The sequence below is a fragment of the Acipenser ruthenus genome, chromosome 1 (assembly GCF_902713425.1).
Source record: "Acipenser ruthenus chromosome 1, fAciRut3.2 maternal haplotype, whole genome shotgun sequence".
In the NCBI taxonomy this organism is placed as follows: Eukaryota; Metazoa; Chordata; class Actinopteri; order Acipenseriformes; family Acipenseridae; genus Acipenser; species Acipenser ruthenus.
This window is the reverse complement of record NC_081189.1, coordinates 73942435-73962997: the sequence shown is the minus strand read 5'-3', so window position 1 is coordinate 73962997 and position 20563 is coordinate 73942435. Positions and strand designations below refer to the sequence as shown.

Below are 20563 nucleotides of genomic sequence, written 5' to 3'. Positions count from 1 at the left end.
AAAATTGAAGGAAGAATGGATGGAGCAAAATACAGGGAAATACTGCAAGAGAACCCGCTTCAGTCCGCTAAAAAACTGAAGCTTGGGAGGAAATTCACCTTTCAGCAGGACAATGATCCCAAGCACAAGGCCAAAGCAACATTGGAGTGGCTCAAGAACAAAAAGGTGAATGTCCTACAGTGGCCCAGTCAAAGTCCTGATCTCAATCCCATTGAGAATCTGTGGCACTATTTGAAAATTGCGGTCCACAAGCGTCGTCCAACCAACCTGGAGCAAATCTGCCAAGAAGAATGGGCCAAAATCACTCCGACACTATGTGCAAAGCTGGTACATACTTACCCCAAAAGACTTAAAGCTGTTATTGCAGCGAAAGGTGGCTCTACCAAATATTAATGTGTGGGGGTTGAATACTTATGCAAGCAAGATATTTCAGTTTTTTATTTTTCTTAAAAATATTTCCCAACATAAAACCAATGTCACCTTACAATAATTGATTTTGAGTTTCAGTGTTTTAAAATAAAATATCAAAGAGAACAAAATTTCAATGTACCATTTGTAATTCAGTAATATGAGAGAATTGGTCAGGGGTCTGAATACTTTTGCAAGGCACTGTATGTTTTACCAACTAAGAATAACAGCACTTTCCATCCCCCCATTTTCGGTGAGCATAAGTATTGGGACATTTGGCTCACAGGTGTTTCCAATTGATCAGGTGTTTCCTGTTGCATTGATTGCTCACACATAAAAGAGCTGTGAATGTGTAGTCTCAGTTCTATCCTTTGCTTTTGCCTTTGGAGTCTGCGTTTGGTGTCAGAAGGCATAATCCAACATGAAGACTAGGGAGCTGTCTGTGAAAGAAAAGCAAGCGATTTGGATGCTAAAAGAAAAGAGGAACTCAATTAGAAACATAGCACAAAATTTGGGCATAGCCAAAACAACAGTTTGGAATGTCCTGAAAAAGAAAGAAACCACTGGTGTCTTCAGCAATCGGCAACGACCAGGTTGCCCAAGGAAAACAACAGCAGTTGATGACAGCAAAATTAACAGAGCTGTGAAAAACCATCCTAAAATAAGTGTCAGTGAAATCACCAACAACCTCCAGAATGCTGGGGTGAAAGTGTCACAATCTACTGTTCACAGAAGACTTCGGCAGCAGAATTACAAAGGCTACACTGCAAGATGCAAACCTCTGATCAGCACCAAAAACAGAAAGGCCAGATTAGAATTTGCTAAAAAGTACAGAGATGAGCCAGTAGAGTTTTGGAACAGGGTTTTATGGACAGATGAGACAAAGATGAACCTTTATCAAAGGGATGGGAAGGCAAAAGTGTGGAGATAAAAAGGAACTGCAGATGATCCAAAGCATACCACCTCATCTGTGAAGCATGGTGGAGGTAGTGTCATGGCATGGGCATGCATGGTGCCTCTGGAACGGGCTCACTCATCTTTGTTGATGATGTAACGAATGATGGCAACAGCAGAATGACTTCAGAAGTGTACAGAAGCATCTTGGCTACCAATGTACAAGAAAATGCCACCAGACTCATTGGGCGGCGCTTCACAATGCAACAGGACAATGACCCAAAACACACGCAACGCAACCAAGGAGTTCATCAGGGGAAAAAAGTGGAAAGTTTTAGACTGGCCAAGTCAATCTCCTGATTTAAATCAGATTGAACATGCATTTCACTTGCTGAAGAGGAGACTGAAGTCAGAAACTCCCCAAAACAAGCAACAGCTGAAAATGGCTGCAGTAAAGGCTTGGCAAAGCATCTCAAAGGACGATACCAAGAGTTTGGTGATGTCAATGGGTCGCAGACTCACTGCTGTTATTGCATTCAAGGGATTTGCTACTAAACACTAGCTTTTATACTTCTTATATTTGCTTTTAAGTTGAATTGTCCCAATACTTATGCTCACATTAAATGGGGGGATGGAACTCAAAGTTATGAGCATCACCAATTTACTCAAAGTCTCCACTAGTGTTTTCCACTATTATAAGAACTTTGACTGTTATTAATACAGCTTAGTTTGGGTGAGAAGAAACCAAGCTTGTTATTTAGTAATCTTTAATTCACATTGATCAGAATCTTCAAAAACCTGTGATCCCAACAACTCAAAGTAAACTATACATGAGCAACTAATATGAAGTGTTGTAGTAGCTACAGTAATCCACTGGTTCTCAACGGGGGGTGAAGAAATCCAAGGGGGGGGGGGGGGAGGAGGCGCGAGAAGTGTCCAAAAAAAAAAAGAAAACTATCTATCTATATATAATTACATATTCTAAATTATTACCCAACATTTCAAAAATTGTTAGGAAGCATTTGCATATACTTCATAATTCAGAAAAAATGGAAAAAAAAAAAAAAATTCCAAAAGCACCGATTGTAGCTTTTAGAGGGGATGCAAATTTGCCTGACATTTTAGTCCACATTAAACATGAAGGGATCATAAATACATTAAGGGGCATTGAAACCTGTAAAAGCACATGTAAAGTGTGCAAAAGGTGAAATCGCAAATAAAGAAAATAAATATTCAGTCTTAAAAATTCCGTCATGCAAGGATAGCAACCTTCTATATGATATGCTTAGCATAAAATGTAATAAAATAAAATATGTTGGAGAGACAGGTACATCATTATATAAAAGAATGCAGAACCACCTAACAAATATAAGAAATAAAGTAAATGAACCAATAGTTCAGCACTTTACAAGGAACAGGCACACCATGGATGATCTAAAGCTTGTGGTTTTAGAAAAACAAAAAAGGTGACGTACAGTAAAGAAGAATAAAAGAAAATACATTTAAATAGAAAGGAACAGTAGATCGTTACATCATTAGCTGAGCAAAGACATTAGATTTAAAGAGAAACAAATATGTGGTTACCATGGCATCAAAAGCCTATAAATACCTCCAATGTTTGTTTTCAAACACACTTTCCTTTGACAAACATTGGAAAGTTGTATCATATATATACAATTTCTTTATTCAATGAATTTCTTTTATTTCTTTACTCCAGGAGAACATGCGCTTGTCAAGGTCTGGACTCAGAGGCATGTGGAGCTTCTTTCTCCTTTGGCTGCTCCTGGAGTATGTACTACAACGGCTGTAAATTTGCCAGAAGCAAAGTCCCCAGAAAGTTCAAGCTACTAGGGGATGACCCCAAAGAGGTCAGCACAATTCTAGAGAATTAACCTGTTATTTAAATTAAATACTTCTATTAAAAACAACCATTCACAGGTCACAATTACTATTGTATGAATGGATATGAATAAAAAAAGGAAAACAAGAATGCATCTCTATTAAGGATTATACATTCATTTGTGGGGGGGGGGGGGGGGGGGTCACTCAGGTCACCCAATTAATCACAGAAGGTTCCTAAATCTGAATCTCTCTGACCCTACCCCCCTTTATGTATTTGATATTTCAATACAACTGTGCAACTTTCTTTTGATTTCTCATTCACTTGTTTGTAACAATAGATTGGATTACTGGTATATCAGTACCAGTGCTTTTGTATCAGTGCCACTGTGCAATATATATTCCAAATTGTTTTTTTATTATTACTGCTATTCAGGAAGAAAGACTAGAACAGAATCTGCAGAGTCTGGCAACTTTGATGGCACCAGTTTACAAACAAATGGCTCCTGAATCGTATTTCAACCAGGTAAGGTACTACTTATGTGTAATACAATATTTCACAAATAATATTTACAGAGACTGTTCCATTAAACTTTTAAAATGTCAAATTGATCATAAAAATGAGAATTGCAGCTATTTCTAGGCTGCATTTACCTGCCTATCTTAGGTTGCCAGGCCCTCTTTAAAAATGTGAAAAGGGATACAAGGGGGGCTCCCGAGTGGCGCATCCGTTAAAGGCACTCCGAGAGGAGTGCAGGATGCGCCTATAACCTGAACGTCACCAGTTCAAGTCCAGGCTATTCCACTGCCGACCGTGGACGGGATCTCCCAGGGATTGAGCTCTGCCCGGGGGGGAGGGCTTAGGTCGGCTAGGGTGTCCTCGGCTCACCGTGCACCAGCGACCCCTGTAGACTGGCCTGGCGCCTGCAGGCTTGCCTGTAAGCTGTCCAGAGCTGCGTTGTCCTCCGAAGCTGTAGCTCTGGGCTGGCTGCATGGCGGGCCTGCAGAGTGAAAAGAAGCGGTCGGCTGATGGCACACGCTTCGGAGGACAGCGTGTGTTCGTCTTCGCCGCTCACGAGTCATCACTGGGGTGGTAGTGGTGGGCTGAGCCTAAATACAATCGGGCATTTCAAATTGAGAGAAAAATGGGGTAAAAATTAATTGGCGACTACTACATTTAAAAAAAAAAAGGATACAAATAAAATGACAAATGAAAGTTAATTGTGGTAGATATGTTGCTTCACAGTTTACCACAAGTTGTTTTGCCATGCTTTTACCATGTTCCATGTGGTTTATCATGCTTATCCCATTACTTCCCATAGTTGCCATGCTTCTCCTAATTTTATCATGGCTTACCTTGCTTTGGCTACACTTAACTGCCTGACCTGTTACGATCCCAGTATTTTACCACCCTTTCCTATTTATGTATTTATTAGGAGGTCGTGACTGAGATGCAAATCGACAACGCACGGCTCAATAGGCAAGCACTCTACCACTGCTTTATAAGAGCCGGGCTCCCTTACTGGAGCGAATTAAAGCACTGCATTGCCGGTACATCCTGCAGCCAAGTAGTGTTTATATGGGGATAATCATATACTGTGTAATATACTTTTACCCTAGCTGTATATCCTAGACATGTATAAGGGATGTAAGTGACCGATCATGTGCTTGAAACTGTATAGAAATTGTTATATTGCGCCGGTGATCCTAGGGTTGATCTTTAATGTGTAAATACTCCAATTTAATGTCTTTCAAATGTGCATTATTGCTCAGAGATTGTCAACTTAGCTATTAAAGTGCTTCATTGACACTTCAGTGCAAAAAGCGGTCATTTTAGGTTTCCCAGGATGCTTAGAACACATCGGTGTGATCTGGCAACACATTCAAATCAGCTAAAAAGGAGAGGAAGGAGCTCCATGTGACATTCCTGGATTTGGCTAATGCATATGGTTCAGTGCCACGTGAAGTTCTTTGGGCAGCATTTGATTTTTTCAGTGTACCAATGACAATAACAAATTTAGTGGAAGCCTACTTTGGAGATTTGCAATTTAGTTTTTCAAATTCAGAATTACATGGCAATGCCTAGAAGTTGGAATAATGGCAGGGTGCACCATTTCTCCACTGGCTTTTACCATGGCAATGGAAGTAATTATTAGGGCATCAAAATGGATAGTGGGAGGAGAGCGCTTGGCTTCTGGAATGAGACTACCACCAATTTGAGCATACATGGATGACATGACAACCATGACTACAACATGGCCTGCACTAATCTGTTATTGGGCAAAATAACAAACACAATCCAAAGGGCACAAATGCAATTCAAGCCCACTAAATCAAGGAGCATCTATATTTAAAAGGTAAAGTAGTAGATAAAAAGGTTCTACATTAATGGTGAGGCAATACCAACAATGTTTGAGAAGCCAGTGAAAAGTCTTGGGAGATGGTACGACAGGGATCTAAAGGACACAGTTCATGTGGGAGAAGTTAGACAACAAGCAGCGGAAGGGTTAAAGAGCATAGACAGCAGCGCTTTACCGGGCAAACTGAAAAACTGGTGGTTTCAGTTTTGTCTACTGCCAAGGCTGCTGTGGCCACTGACTGTGTACAAGGTTTCTTTAACAGTTAAGAAGCTGGAAGCTTTAATCAGTTCATATGTTAGGAATGGTTGGGAGTTCCATGCTGCCTCAGTAGAGTGGGACTTTATGGTAAAGGAATACTGCAGCTACCAGTCTCGGCTCTAACCGAGGAGTGTAAGTGCGCCAAGGTCCGACTGGAAATTACATTAGTAGATTCATGCGACAAATGTGTAAGGGAGGCAGCACCTGTGTTGAAAACTGGAAGAAAGTGGGCAGCAAAGAAAGCCGTGGAAGATGCAAAGGCTCCCTTTTGAATCGGTGATATTATGGGGCAAGTTCAGCATGGAAGAGGGGGTCTTGGTCTCAGTTCAGCTCCTCCTACATGGCACAAGGCAACCCCAGCTCAAAGGAGGAAGCTGATAGTCAACGAGGTACAAAAGCAGGAGAGGGTGAGGGGTGTAAAGGCCGTTTCCCAGGCCAAGCAGGGAGAATGGATGAGATGGGATAGTGTGGAACAACACAAGATTGGCTGGCAAGACTTATGGACAATGGAACAGAGCAGGATCAGTTTCCTCATCAGATCAACATATGATGTTCTCCCATCACCACAGAACCTAAACCTCTGGGTAGGAGAGGATTCCTCATGTCCTTTGTGTACATCACCTGCAACATTAAGGCACATTTTGACAGGATGTAAGGTGGGTCTTAGCCAAGGACGGTTTACTTGGCCCCATGACCAGGTGCTGCGATGTTTGGCTATAGCATTGGAAGACAAGTGTAACATGATCAATAAGTTGCCACCAGTTCCATCAAAGCATTACACACAAAAGACAATATTCCTCCATCCAGGAGAGCAACCACCAAGAAAAGGTGTTAAAACCAAGCTTCGCCCAGGACAACTGGAAGCTGCTAGAGAAAATGCTGGCAAATGCTGGTCAACGGCTTATTTTTCCACCTGAGATTGCCACCACTAACCTTCGACCAGACATTGTCTTATGGTCTGGATCAGCATGCCTTGTTCATCTGGTAGAGTTAACAGTGCCATGGGAGGATGCTGTGGATGAGGCGTATGACAGGAAGAAACTTCGGTAGGCTCAAATAGCTGCTGAAGTGGAACAGCGAGGATGGAGAGTCCGGGTTTACCCAGTGGAGGTGGGTTGTCGAGGATTTGTGGCACACTCTACAACCTGGTTTCTCAGAGATGTCAGCTTCAGTGGCCAAGAGTTGCGTCGCACAGTGAAGAACTTATCTGAAGCAGCAGAGAGGAGCAGCAACCGGCTGTGGTAGAGACGGAAAGATTCTGGTTGGGGATCTCAAGCACAATAGAAAGAAACAAACACTGATGTACGGGTAAGTAAGCTTGGCTGAGTTGAGTGGGGGACGGAGGGGGGTGATGCTGGGACGCCAGAATCACTGTTGTGCCCTCTTGAGGTGTCGTGGGTTAGTCGACGAAACACACAAGACGGAAGGTGCCCACTTGAAGACCCGAGAGATGTACCCTACTTAGCTCAATCCAGACGGTTGTCATGCTGATGCGCTGGCGAGACCGCACTGTGGTTGATCCTCGGAGCCAGCATCACAGCCGTTGTGTGTGCTCATGCGCTGGGGAGGCAAAATAAGCTGATCCCTGGAGCCAGCATTACACTTCAGCCATCAACACCAGGCAGAAGGATATCTGCATCATCAGATGGAAAGAAACACAAATGGATGGAGATGCAGATGGATCACATTAGTTTACTGTAAAGTTACGTCTTGCTGGTGCTTGTCTTGGCGAGAGCCAAGTTCAAATTAGCAAGTTTTAACATCTACTCTCATGTAATGGAAATCAGCACTGTACAAGATGGAATGAACTTTTGAAATATTGATGATCCAGTTGTCTCTTCTGGGTTTTACATTCTTAGTCCTGTTGTCCTTGGACAGCCTTCATTCTGAAACTAGCATCATTATACTATAAATAAGATGATAATGGGGAAAGTAGTGTGCAGTTAATTGATAAATAGTGCTCTATATCAGGGGTTCTCAACCGGGGGTCCGTGGCCCCCTAGGGGGCCTTGAGGAGGTTTCAAGGGGTCCACATAACCAGAGAATGTGTTATTTTCACTGCATGCTTAAGACACGCTGAAACCCATTAGCTTCAGCATGTCATAAGCATGCGCAGAAATTAATGCGTTCTCGGGTTACATATGGTGTAATAGAGCTATTTCAGCGGGAGCACGACAGATTACAAAGCAGAGGAAACATCGTTGGAAACACACACAATAAATGATACATTTTTAATTCGACCATCAGCATCAAAACAACAAAACCCACAGAATGATGTTACAGAACTTCCTTCAACAAGTTCAACCATAAGAACTGAAGAACAGCGAGGAGGTGGTGTTGTGAGTAAAAAACATAAAACCGTTATTAACCCTGCAAAATTAAGGAAAACGAAGACAGCTACTTGAATTTCGAGTTTTATTTGTACTGGAAGTGGAGACATACCTATAAATATATAATTTGTGCACAAGTACTGTCCAATGAATGTTTGAAACCCTCCAAATTACAGATGTTTAATTACTAAACGTGAAATATATAAAAATAAGCAACATTCATTTTTTGAGCGATAGGCTAAGGAACTGCTTGGTACTAAAGCCGTAATGAAATCCACAACTAACGCAGAGATAAAGCTTGTAGGGTCATCGTACATACGATTGCTGAGGAGTTGATAATGCCGTGTACCATTGAAATTGTAAAGGAAATGTTTGGAGAGCAGGCAGTCAAGGAACTGCCAAAAATACCAATGTCAAATGACACTGTCAAACAACGGATCGCTTTTATGTCAGAAGACATAGTTTCACAGTGCATTGACCGGCTGCGTGACAATGATTTTGCTATACAACCGATGAATCCACAGACATTTCTAAAATGTCCTATTTACTCACCTATGTTCGGTATGTGTGGAATAAGGGAATAAAGGAAGACTTTCTGTTTTGCACGAAGCTCAAGACAACAACAAAGTCAGATAACTTTAGCTGATAAAAAACCCGAACTTGCCGAAATGCTGAAAGATGACATGTGGCTGGCAGACATATTCACTGAAATGAATAAGATGAATAAAATTATGCAAGGTGGGAGCACTCATTTTATTGCCCAGCGTGAAAGAATTTATGCATTCAAAAGGAAACTACAACTCTGGAAAGTTTGTGTCTGTGGGGGGACTACTGATTTATTTCAGCTCTTACATTCTTTTATTCAGGGACGAAACACTGACTTTGACATAATTAAACCGCAGCTGGCAGCGCATCTGTCTGGTCTACTCAACAAATGTAATACTTACTTTCCTGAACTCACGATGGAACAAGCCGCTACACACCTGTGGACTACAAACCCCATTAGTGAGAATACTGAAGCTAAACTGCCACCCTCTGTCCCATCAAAGCTGTTAGAAGAGTTCATTGACATTTCATCAGACAGCTCCTTCAGAACCAAGTTCAGTGAAATGCCACTGGAGACATTTTGGTGTGGGTGCTCCGATGAATACAGCGCTGCTTCTTCTGCAGCACTGAAAGTGTTGGTCCCATTCAGTACAACCTACTTAGGCGAAACTGGATTTCAGCCATGACATTGATGAAAACAAAAGTACCGAGCCAGGATGAACATTGACCATGACATGCGTGCGTGCTTGGCGAAGACACCTCCACGTCTTGATAGAATTATTGCTCAGTACCAGCAACAAGTTTCACATTGATTAAGTAAAACAAAAATAATTATATATGTATCAGGGATGGAAATAAGACTCCCATTGCATAGCAGTTTGATCCATTCTAGGTTTTGGTAGTATAAGTTTAATAAGACAAACCTGAACTTGTTCACACTGGGGCTAATTAAGCTCATTGTAAAACCTGGAATGGGTGAAACTGCTATGCAGTAGGAGTCTTATTTCCATCCCTGATGTGTGTGTGTGTGTGTGTGTGTATATATATTATTATTATTATTATTTATTTATTAGCAGACGCCCTTATCCAGGGCGACTTACAATTGTTACAAGATATCACATTATACATTATTTCACATAATACAGATATCACATTATTTTATATAGAGCGAGGACTTCAGTAGGTTGAGAATACTAGCTCTGTCGGTTTTTCATGTAAAATGTCATAAACCAAAATATGAACAAAAACAATCCCTTTTCAATCTGTTTTCCTTCCTAAGTTAAAAAAAGAGTTTGAAGATATCATTAATAACTTCCTTTTGCTGCAAGTGGTAGTTGGAGCAGCACTCCAGATAAGGTTTTGGGTCTGGGAGTAACTTATCCTCTAAATTTTAACACTGAGAGAGTAAAATGTATTTTCATGGGGTAAAATGCAACATTACTTGATGTCAGGAGTAATCTCGATAAATACTGTACACCTTTTAATGGTAACGGGGTAGACATTAAAAAAGAGCCTTCCATTTGAACTGCAATGTTACTTTGAACTACTGTACAACCACGCGTGTGCTCTATCCATTTTTTTTCAAGGTAGATTAATTACGTTACTTATATTTTAACATTAGACAGCTGTGCAGCACAATTGCTATGCATATTTTTAGGCATTCATTTAAATTGTTTTTTTTCTATGCATAAAAACTAGGCAGGTACGCAGCTTATCTGGACCGCTGAGTTGGAGCATACCTATCTGGTTTGCAGAAGGACACAGTGGCAAGTAAATTGCAACGGAAGGAAGTTTGTGTCTCAAAATCAGAAACTGAGTGCACAGAAGGTTAAACTATGGTAAAATGTACCATAGTTATCAGATACCAAGTTATTATATTGAATATATAAAATTGAGGGAACAAGCTTATTTAAAACTTTATAAGATTTGTTTTAGTGAATTTTAGCAAATTTTGCCTTCAAACAAACATGTGTTTTCCAGGTACACCTTACCAGAGGAGTCAGAAATATATGGTGCTTGTTACAGTTAATATTAAAAGCAAACAAATTAATGAAGAATTAAAAAATACATTGACTGAAAGAAACATTAGGTAACACATGCTTAAATGATTTAACCTCTGCCATGGAAATAAAACAGCCCCCCCCCCCCCCCCCCGCCCTCCCTCTGTATGGAAAACACTGTAGTTGAATGAGCCAGATGAGTTACAGGGAACATACTGAAGTACCTTTTTTATTTCAGATTGAACATGAACACAGAGCACCAGACTGCAGACTGGGGTTGAAAGAAGGCCGTCCATTCTCAGGGGTGACTGCTTGTCTGGATTTCTGTGCTCATTCCCACAGAGACCTGCATAACATGCAGAGTGGCAGTACTTTGGTGAGTACAGAGTGAGTATAGAGTAGTAATGAACATGTCTTCCATCTTTAAAGTCCCTTATAAATCACTTAAAAATCCATACCTCTAAAGATTTAAGGATTCCCACTTCCTGACCAATCAGAGGTAGTCTGAGGAGGGTCTTTTAAGATCCACACTGAAACAAGCCTGGACGCCTTACAAAGTGCTCTGTAAACTTTTATTTTGACAAAATATGTACATTTCATATAAACATGTATTGTTTTATTTTATTTGGTCTCAATTACATTCAATATTAAGAAAAAAAGGTGTTAAGCCATTTATATTTTGCCTAATTCCCAGCTAAAAAGACAATGTCAGGTGATTAGAATACATTTTATTTATTAATTTAGTGCTGGGACATTGTTTTTACTGCATGTTGTTAGCTGTGTGTGCATAGATGATCAAATATGTATAAAACCTATATTAACTGTGTCCTCCTGGAAATTTTTTGTAAAGAAGATGGTTTGTTCATTTGTTGCTTAATATGCTTGTGAATAAACACTACATATATTCTGTATTCTACTTGGGTTCCTTCCCTGATCCCTGTATAGCTAAATTTGAAAAAAACATTACAACCACAATGAAAATAACCAAGAATATTTTGTAACTCACAGGTATGTACTCTAACTAGAGAAGACAATCGGGAAATTGGAAAATTACCAGAAGACGAACAACTCCACGTGCTGCCTTTATATAAAATTTCCCAGACTGACGAGTTTGGAAGCTTTGAAGCTCAGCAAGAGAAGGTTAAAACAGGTGCTATCCAGGTGCTTAACGGTTTCCGTCGGAAAGTCCGAATGCTTTCTGAGCCTGCCAAGACTTGTCGCCAGAGAAAGCTGGAAGCAAAGAGGACTGCAGCAGCCAAGCCTTCAAACCAGGACACACCAAGCAAGGCAGACAAGACTAATCAAGCGCGACTAAAGCAAAGCACTTACGACAACACAGTCCAAAGCACACCAATGTCAGGTATGTCAATATCTATGATTTCTTCTCGTCTGTTTTTGTAGAAAAGCTTTGCCTTTGATTAAGTAGGCTGCTTTATTTGGATAGAACAGCGAATGTGTAATGACAAAAACTGGGGTAACAGTGAAAGTTAAAAACTCAGTTTTGAAGTAACAAAATGAAAAACAAAACTGAACTTAATAGGATGTAAATGAAACATATGCTGTTGATTATTTCTAATATTGTAAATGTATCAGGAGTATCAGGTGTTTTTCTTGTTTAAAAAAAATGGAGTGAAAAAAAGCCCTTAAAACAGCTTTAAAATGGTACTAACTTTACTTGTCTAGATCATCCCTCACATATAGAAAATTAGGTATCAGCATAGACATTACTCCATCATAAGTATCATCTATCAGAAATGGAAGCACCTCCCCAAATTTGGTCCAGACCCAGAACGACTTGACCCAGAACGACTCTGCAGAACAAATACTTACCCAATAGTAGGGTTCATGTTTCAGAATTTTCATGAACTAGATTATGTTCATTTTTGTCACATGTTTTACAGGTCCTCATGCTGCTCAAGGTCACATTGGGGCTTCACGGGCTGGTGTCCAACAACATTCTCTTTCCAATCACCAGCAAAAGAATCCTCCAAACCATTATCCTGGTTCTCTGCATCCATCAAACTACCCACAACTTCTTAACCCAGCAAATCCATATCCAAGCACTTCCCAACCTGCAGGGTCATACCAAGTCTCCTCAACCCCTGGGAATCCTTACACAAGCTCTTTACATGTAACAAACTCATACTTAAATGGGTCAAATCCCACAAACCCTTATCCAGGTTCCTTAAACCCCAACAACCATTATCCAGGTTATCAATGCAATGGAAACATGCTGATGAACAACTATCACCATTTTATGGGCTCTTACAGTTCAAATCCTCAACATATGGATGCCATTCGGCATCAAAGTTCAGAAGCTTTGAACAAACTGGGTTTGTCACAGGTTCCATCACTTTATTCTCAGCAGCCATATGGCAGCCATCAGGGCTATGGAATAAGTTATTCCCCTCGTTATGGTGATCACAACATACAGGTCAATGGTTACAGTAACTGCAACATGAGACCCAATGTTCATCACATGGGTCCTTACTCTTCTTTTGCCCCAAACCACCAGGTTGATCCTCATTTTCTAGAGGCCATTCCTCAAACACCATCTTCTCACTCAGGTCTGGACTTTCCAGCAGTTAGCAAAGGCAGCCAGTACCCTAGATATCCCAATCCATACCTAGTACAGAGACAAAATTCTGCAATGTTCAACGCACCCCCTGATTCTTTTCATATGCAAAATAAAAATGAAATTAATTTGCATGGCTCAAATGGTATATCAAGGATGCTTCCATCAATGATAAATGAACTTTCTAATCCTTCCCAAACTGGGTATGGGTTAACTAATGGTAATATTCAGGAGAACCCAGCACAACCTGCTGCTGCTCCTGCACAGAATGCTAAAGAAGTTAATGAGGAGGTTTGGTCAGACAGCGAGCACAACTTCCTGGATCCAGAAATCGGAGGAGTTGCCGTGGCACCCAGTCATGGCTCAATTCTAATTGAATGTGCAAAGAGAGAGCTCCATGCGACAACCCCTCTGAAGAATCCCAACAGGAACCATCCCACCAGGATCTCGCTTGTGTTCTACCAACACAAGAGCATGAATGAGGCCAAACACGGCCTGGCGATGTGGGAAGCCAAGGTCGCAGAAAAGGCTAGAGAGAAGGAAGAGGAAAGTGAAAAACAGGGCTCAGACAACATGCCAACCAAACACAATGGCAAAAAGGTCAAGCGGGAGCATTCTGAAATGAGCGAACACTCAGAACCACCATACAAGCGCTTCATCCAAACCCTCTCGCAAAAGTCCATGTCCTTGACAACAGACTCCATGGTGACAACATCTCCATACGCCTTCACACGGGTCACAGGGCCTTACAACCGATTTTTTTAGCTTTGCATTCAGGTTTGATATGCAGATGCCTAGGTCTACAACCATGTTTGCTAAAAATGTAAAACCTCAGCATACCAGACTGTTTTTCCTATCACATGCTATCTAAAGCTCATCATAAAAGAACGTCTATGGTAAGTATCTGGGAATAACACAAGATGATCCTATGCAAGTTTAAATTCTATATTATAAAACTACTGTAACTGTAACTAAACAGACCTGTGACCTCTAATTACTGAGCTTTACTAACTCTGGTGTGACAGCATGGCAGTATTTATTTACAAAATACATAACTGCCCTCTGGTGCTGAATGTCCTAATGATCAGGACTGCTACTGGAATCAAAGATTTCATATGGTGTTTATATATATATATATATATATATATATATATATATATATATATATATATATATATATATATATAAAATAAACAATTTTATTTATCAGTATCATTTAATTTGAAAATAGTAACACTGACTTTAGGGTTATTTAAGTCATGGTGCTAAAAAAAAAGAGGAAACTTTAACATAAAGTTTCCTTTTAAATGCTTTTGTATTCTATGAAATATTGGTTTGTATGTTACTTTCAAGGCAAGGGGCCTTTTAACTTAACTAGCAATGTATTGTTTTAAAATGAAATGTCCTACATTTTAAATGTAGAACTTTTGAAGACATCTGGGTTGTACTGAAGTCTTCATATATGAAATGTGGTGGATTTTATAAAATACTGGTGTTTGTAAAGCACTTTGTGGATTTAAGCTTAAAGTGTTTGAAGGGTGAAAGGGTACCTTCAAGATTTTACTGTAAAATTTATGATGCAAAAAAAGCATCATAATTTATTTTATGGATATTTTAGCAATACTATTGCTGATGGGCTATGTATACATTTTTATATGATTAGTTACAGTACAGTTGGGACTTACTGGACGCAAATATAATTTTTACACAAATATTTTTGGTGCTTATCTTACAGTTACACTGAAAAGAACATATCTTTGTAAGTCAAATACATACTGATCAATTTTAAGATGCATTTTTTGGATAGATGTTAGGAACTAAAACTAATTACCAGCATGGTTTTATGTTACACAAAAACAAATAGCATAGGCCAGATTGTCTGCTCTGGAACTGTATATTATCAATCAATAAGACAGGTTCATTTTAAAATTAATTACTAATAGTTACATCAATGACTGCTGTAATTACGAACATCTTCTTTGTACAAAAAGGTGCAGGAAGCCGTTACTTGGGCAACAGAGGTGGAACAGGGTTAGCTGTATGTAATTGCAATGATTTCCAAGGCAACTGGTTTGCTGTGGGGGAGGGGTTAAAGCATTGTAATCCATAATCTAGTTGTGTAAATCAAATCAAATCAAATAAAAAACGTAAAAAAAAAAAGTTGTAATTTAATTACAAACTTTTTTTTTTTTAGATTACGCTTTAGAATTTACTGCTATAAAAAAAGAAAAAAATGTAATACTTTTTTGGGGTTTGAGCTGATTTTATTTCAAAAAGGTGCTATTCGACCTGCTACAGGTGTTTAATGTGAGTTTCTATGGGAGAGGTGAGAAGGATTTTGTGTGATGTTCCTACTTGTCATATACCTCAGCACTAGTTTGGCAATAGGATTAAGATAATAAAGGTGTTGGTTTTACAGTTTCATACATCATCATGGTTACCTATATCAACAACAAAAACGCCTTTAGAGAGAATAAAAAACAAAAATACTTTAGTTTGCATACTTGATCTCTTATCTGTAACTTGAAATTTGATTCAATTCAATTGATTTTTAAAAACAAAATCAGGGATATTTCAGCTCATGTTCTCCTTCTGCCAACTTCGCCTGTGTTTATCTTTTTTTATTGTAATACTTTCTTCCGGAATTTAACGTCTTTGTTTTTAACCCCCATTTATCTTTACTTGTATATTAAATAAATAAAACTACCTTTGTAAATGATGGTAGTTTTAATGTACTTAAGTTGTGTAGATTGTTTTTGACTTCAAAGAATATATTTGAAAGTACAGTATGCACTGAGCTGATAAAAGGGAAAAGCATGGCACTGACCTTGTAAACAGCAATGTATTTGCTCATTGCGCAAAAGAGAAAATACGGCAGTTATGGCATTAAATGCACATTCTGTGCCTGTGTAAAATTTATTTATAACCACTAAACAATTATGTGTGTGCTTGTTTTTTTCAATTACAATTAATTACATATTATGGGAGAGAGTGTGCTGTGAGTGTTTTTTTTTTTTAAGAACAAAAAATTGATTTAACAAAAGATTCAGGGAAAAAAAATGGTAAGACCTAAAAATATTTTAAATAATTAATGCCATATGTATATAAAACATGTACATGTATTTTATGTAAGTTTAAATCTTGATTCGACTTATTTTAATTCCTTTCTCTTGGATGATGTAATTATTGTAATTGCCAACAGCAACAACTTACCACATTTTTTTTTGGCCCATTGATTATTATACAAAAAAACAAAATGTTTTAGACTATCACAAAATGTGAATAATAGCAGGGAACAGTTTTGCACCACATCTCTGTAACTGCCTTATTAAATGGCATATAGTGCTGTATACTCTGTCACTGCTTGATTGTTAGAAAGAATTATTGTAAAAGACTTGGATTTGTAAATTAATAAACTATAACTTATGGTGTACAGGACCCAGCCTCGGTAGAGGATGTGTTAGGATAAAACAGTGTACAGGATATATCGGGTGATCATAGCCATACTTGAAGATGCTTCTGAGTGGTGTCAACATTACTTGAATGAATTTTTGAGCTTGATTGACACAAAATAGTGTACAGTTCACTTGTTAAGCTAGCAGTTAATGTATACTCACGTGTTGGTATTTAGCAGTTTGACACTAAAGTAATGAAACTCTGTGTGTTATTTTACCGCTTTCGTCCTATATTTTTTTACTCGGCTTTCCTCATTTCCATGATGTTTGGTATGTTAAAAACTGAGGATGGTTATAAGTAAGTATTGTAATGTACTGAATGCAGTTTATTTGAAAGCTGTTTGTTGTATCATTCCTGATATTGCTGAGATGTGGGTGTTCAATAAAATTTATATTTATTTAAAGCTCTAACACTGTTTTACAAAATTCTTGTTCACTTACACAACTGAAAATTAACACAACAGTGTGATCCTAAGACAATGAAGACATAGTCAACAACATTTTGTACTGTACATAAAGTCTACAAATGCTACCAGGAGAAGAAAAATTCAAGAACACATTATAAAGCAAAAAAGGTCCACCACTTCTAATGCCAATTCGATAGCTGCCAATATTCTGATCCATGTGATCAGTTCCTCTTATGTGTTGTAGTAAACCACTTTAGTGTAGTGTTCACTCCAAAGGCTGTACTGGCAAATGTTATAACACTGTAGTTAGCTCTTCCCTTTTGCCATGCTGTGACAGGACAGCGTCACTGGCAATGCTGTTTCGACCAGGAAGGTAAATGCACACTTTTAATCACACAAATAAACAAAACAAAGTAACAAAAAAACATTTAACGAAATAAAAATGGCACGGAACACAGAACACAGAACACAGAACACATACCTTCACCTTTGCTACCAACATTAATAATAAAGACATCAGCATGATAAAAAAACAAAACATCATCTTTCAAAATATTCAACACATCACGAGCAGTGTAATTTCTATGGTATTGCAGGAGTGCTCATTTTAATATAGCAGGGCTCTGTGTAATTAACTAAACTGAAGCAGTGTACCGCGTACAATTTCTGAGACCCTGTACCCTGTGGCACATAACGTTCAAAATTGAAACAGATAAAGTAAGCTCTCTAACTTTAACAGTTGTTTAAAATGTACTATTTTGAGTTCTAGAGAAGTAAAACTATAATTCTACTTCAAATGAAAATGGATTTTTTTGCAATTTATGGAAAATAATCTTTTTGTAGAATTCATGTTTTAGCTGATCCTTCAGACACCCACAGAAACAGGTAGTATGGAGCTGTTATGGTAACCAACTATGCCATCTGGTAGCTACAGGGGTCAGCTAATATATTTAAGGTACAGTACATATGTCTTCTGAAATATGAAAGCATAGTTAATAAGTGGATTTCAATTTTGAAAAGCTATGCAGTATGGGTTAAAGAATGTACATATTAATATGCCATTTTAATTTCAGTAGCATTTACCTTCCACAAAAAAAGTGAAACATTTACCTTTTAATTCTGTTTCCATACTATACTGAAGAGTACCAGAATGATCATTCATATCAGAATATATATATATATATATATATATATATATATATATATATATATATATATATATATATATATTAAATCTGGCTTCACACTTGTGAAGAGCTTCAAAACAATCCCTAAACCACAGTCTCTTAGGATTTCATTAGAAAAAAAAATATGCCCTACAAGAAAAACTGAGATAATATTCATGGAAGGCAATCAAGGCCTTTGTTAGGGGTTTATAGTCTAACTTGACCACTTCTCAAATCCAGCACCAACGTTGTAACCAAAAGCTTACAACGCAAAATCACAAATGAAAACCATTACCATATGAAATATGGTTGATTAGTTATACATTTTGAATTACAAATAGACAAAAAGTTAAACTATTCTGAAATCTGTAAAACTGGTCACACTATTGATAGAGGGTAGAATTAATCTAAAATTGTATACAAATCTACACTATTTATACCATATATTATTTGCACCTCTCTGCCTTTATCTTCAGGATTCCAAATCCATATATTTTGCGATTCTCAGGTTAAAGTCAGGCAGCGTTGGCACATCACTTTTTTTTTTTTTCCCAGACCTTAAAGAAAGGACAGATGCACTTGTCATATTAAGTTATAACTAGATGGTGCATCAAGTTTACTTGGAGACAACAATAAAAACATTGACTAGTTATAATTGAATTAACCATTGTGGATACATTTTGGCAATTTATTTGTATTGCTCCAAGATATCCTTTTGAAATTAATGAGGTTTATAGCTACAAACACATCGGATGTGCATTAAACTGAAAGCAGGCTGATATACGAATTGTAAGCTCTTCCTGGATTTTCTTTTGTGTAAAATGATACCAATATGTGTAGATATACTGTATGACAGCATACCAAGCCTAATTACTGATGCTTTACATCCATTACACATGATACAAATTAATGCTCAAAAACAAAATCTGTTTAAAAATTTAAAGTGTGGAAGCAGTATATTTTATAATACAGTATCATGGGCCACTGAAGTTCATTTCAATTTAAAAGACTTCCTCCTATTAATAGTTAAAAAAAACAAACAAAAAAATTCTTTCCACATTTGATACTATTTCTTTGTCATTGGTATGATTAACATCAGGGAAATGGAAAAGGAAATTGAATACATTTGTAAGCAATGATGAGTGGTTATAGCAGTGGGGTTACACGGACATAAAGTTTACACACCCACACAAACGTTTCCTTTTTAATTTGAGTGATACAGCCTGGGAAACCAACAATGTGCATCATGCTTGCAGCCCACGTACATGATTTCATACAGGATGTATCTACAATAAATCATTGGTCCACAATGAACACAAAAGAAAAGTACACATAAAAAAATGACATTACATTAGGAGAAGTTAGATCAAGGTAGACAGGAATCACAGAATGAGGTCATTTCTTCACAAAAGTTTTTTTTGGCTGTGAAAAGACTCGACATGCTTGTACAGTTTGGTTTTTAATGTAATTTGTTTTAATTTTTTTTAACCACAACTAAAACAACCTTGAAATTAATTGATTACCTTTTGGTTTTTCCAAGGGTAATATTGTTAAAAATCACATTACCCTCACTGTGAAACCCACGGCTGCCTTTAATATGTCCATATTTTTTCCATAACGCCATCAGTTGCCAGTAATTAGTGAAGAAATCAAGCTTTTCGATTACATTTCAAACAGTTCAACAGCATCAGGCTTACTGGGGGACACGCAGGACTTTCCACGAGGATAACAAAACTTTCTATTCAAAACAAAATACTTTGTTTTCTAGACATAAATGTATGATGAAAATGTATTTCAGGACATTCTTTTTTAAGACGTTCAATCAAGGGATTGCAGAAAAATTGCATAAACAATTATTAATAGACATTACAGTTTATGACCAGTAACAATTGTTTTCTTTTGAAGACAACACATTTACACACAAAAACAATAAGAATCGCCATGTGTGTTCAGAACAAATTCACATAGTGATAATTAAATGTTAATATAATTTTTTTTTAAATTATCAATATCTAATGCAGTACTTTTCACAAGTTTGGACTAGGCAAAGAAATGCATGACCACATACATCAATTTGGTCTACACTTTGTTGAATGTCATGTTTTTGAAAAAAAACATATTGAAACATACCCCTAGACCATGTCAATGCTATTGTAATTGACTGTAATTTTTTGGTTAAAAAAAATAAACTTCAATGCAATTATTAGTAGTGGAAGCATTTAACAAACAATTACATTTAACCGTCCTCGGAGACCAGCAGAATGATCCAGTTCCACTGGTTGTTAACCCGGATGGCCATGGTCAGGTAAGTAAATTGGAACGACA

General features: G+C 37.9%; 1 protein-coding gene across 1 annotated transcript in view; it reads left to right on the top strand.

Annotated features, from left to right (window-relative positions):
• The window catches only part of LOC117421276 (methylcytosine dioxygenase TET2-like), a 54472-nt gene extending 37396 nt beyond the window's left edge, over positions 1 to 17076 (top strand). The window contains exons 6-10 of the mRNA XM_034035465.3: positions 3020 to 3170; positions 3578 to 3667; positions 10874 to 11011; positions 11644 to 11995; positions 12537 to 17076. Of these exons, the coding sequence (XP_033891356.3) occupies positions 3020 to 3170; positions 3578 to 3667; positions 10874 to 11011; positions 11644 to 11995; positions 12537 to 13975 (2170 nt within the window). The 3' untranslated portion in view covers positions 13976 to 17076. The remainder of the gene's footprint in view (positions 1 to 3019; positions 3171 to 3577; positions 3668 to 10873; positions 11012 to 11643; positions 11996 to 12536) is intronic.
• The last annotated feature ends 3487 nt before the right edge of the window (positions 17077 to 20563 follow it).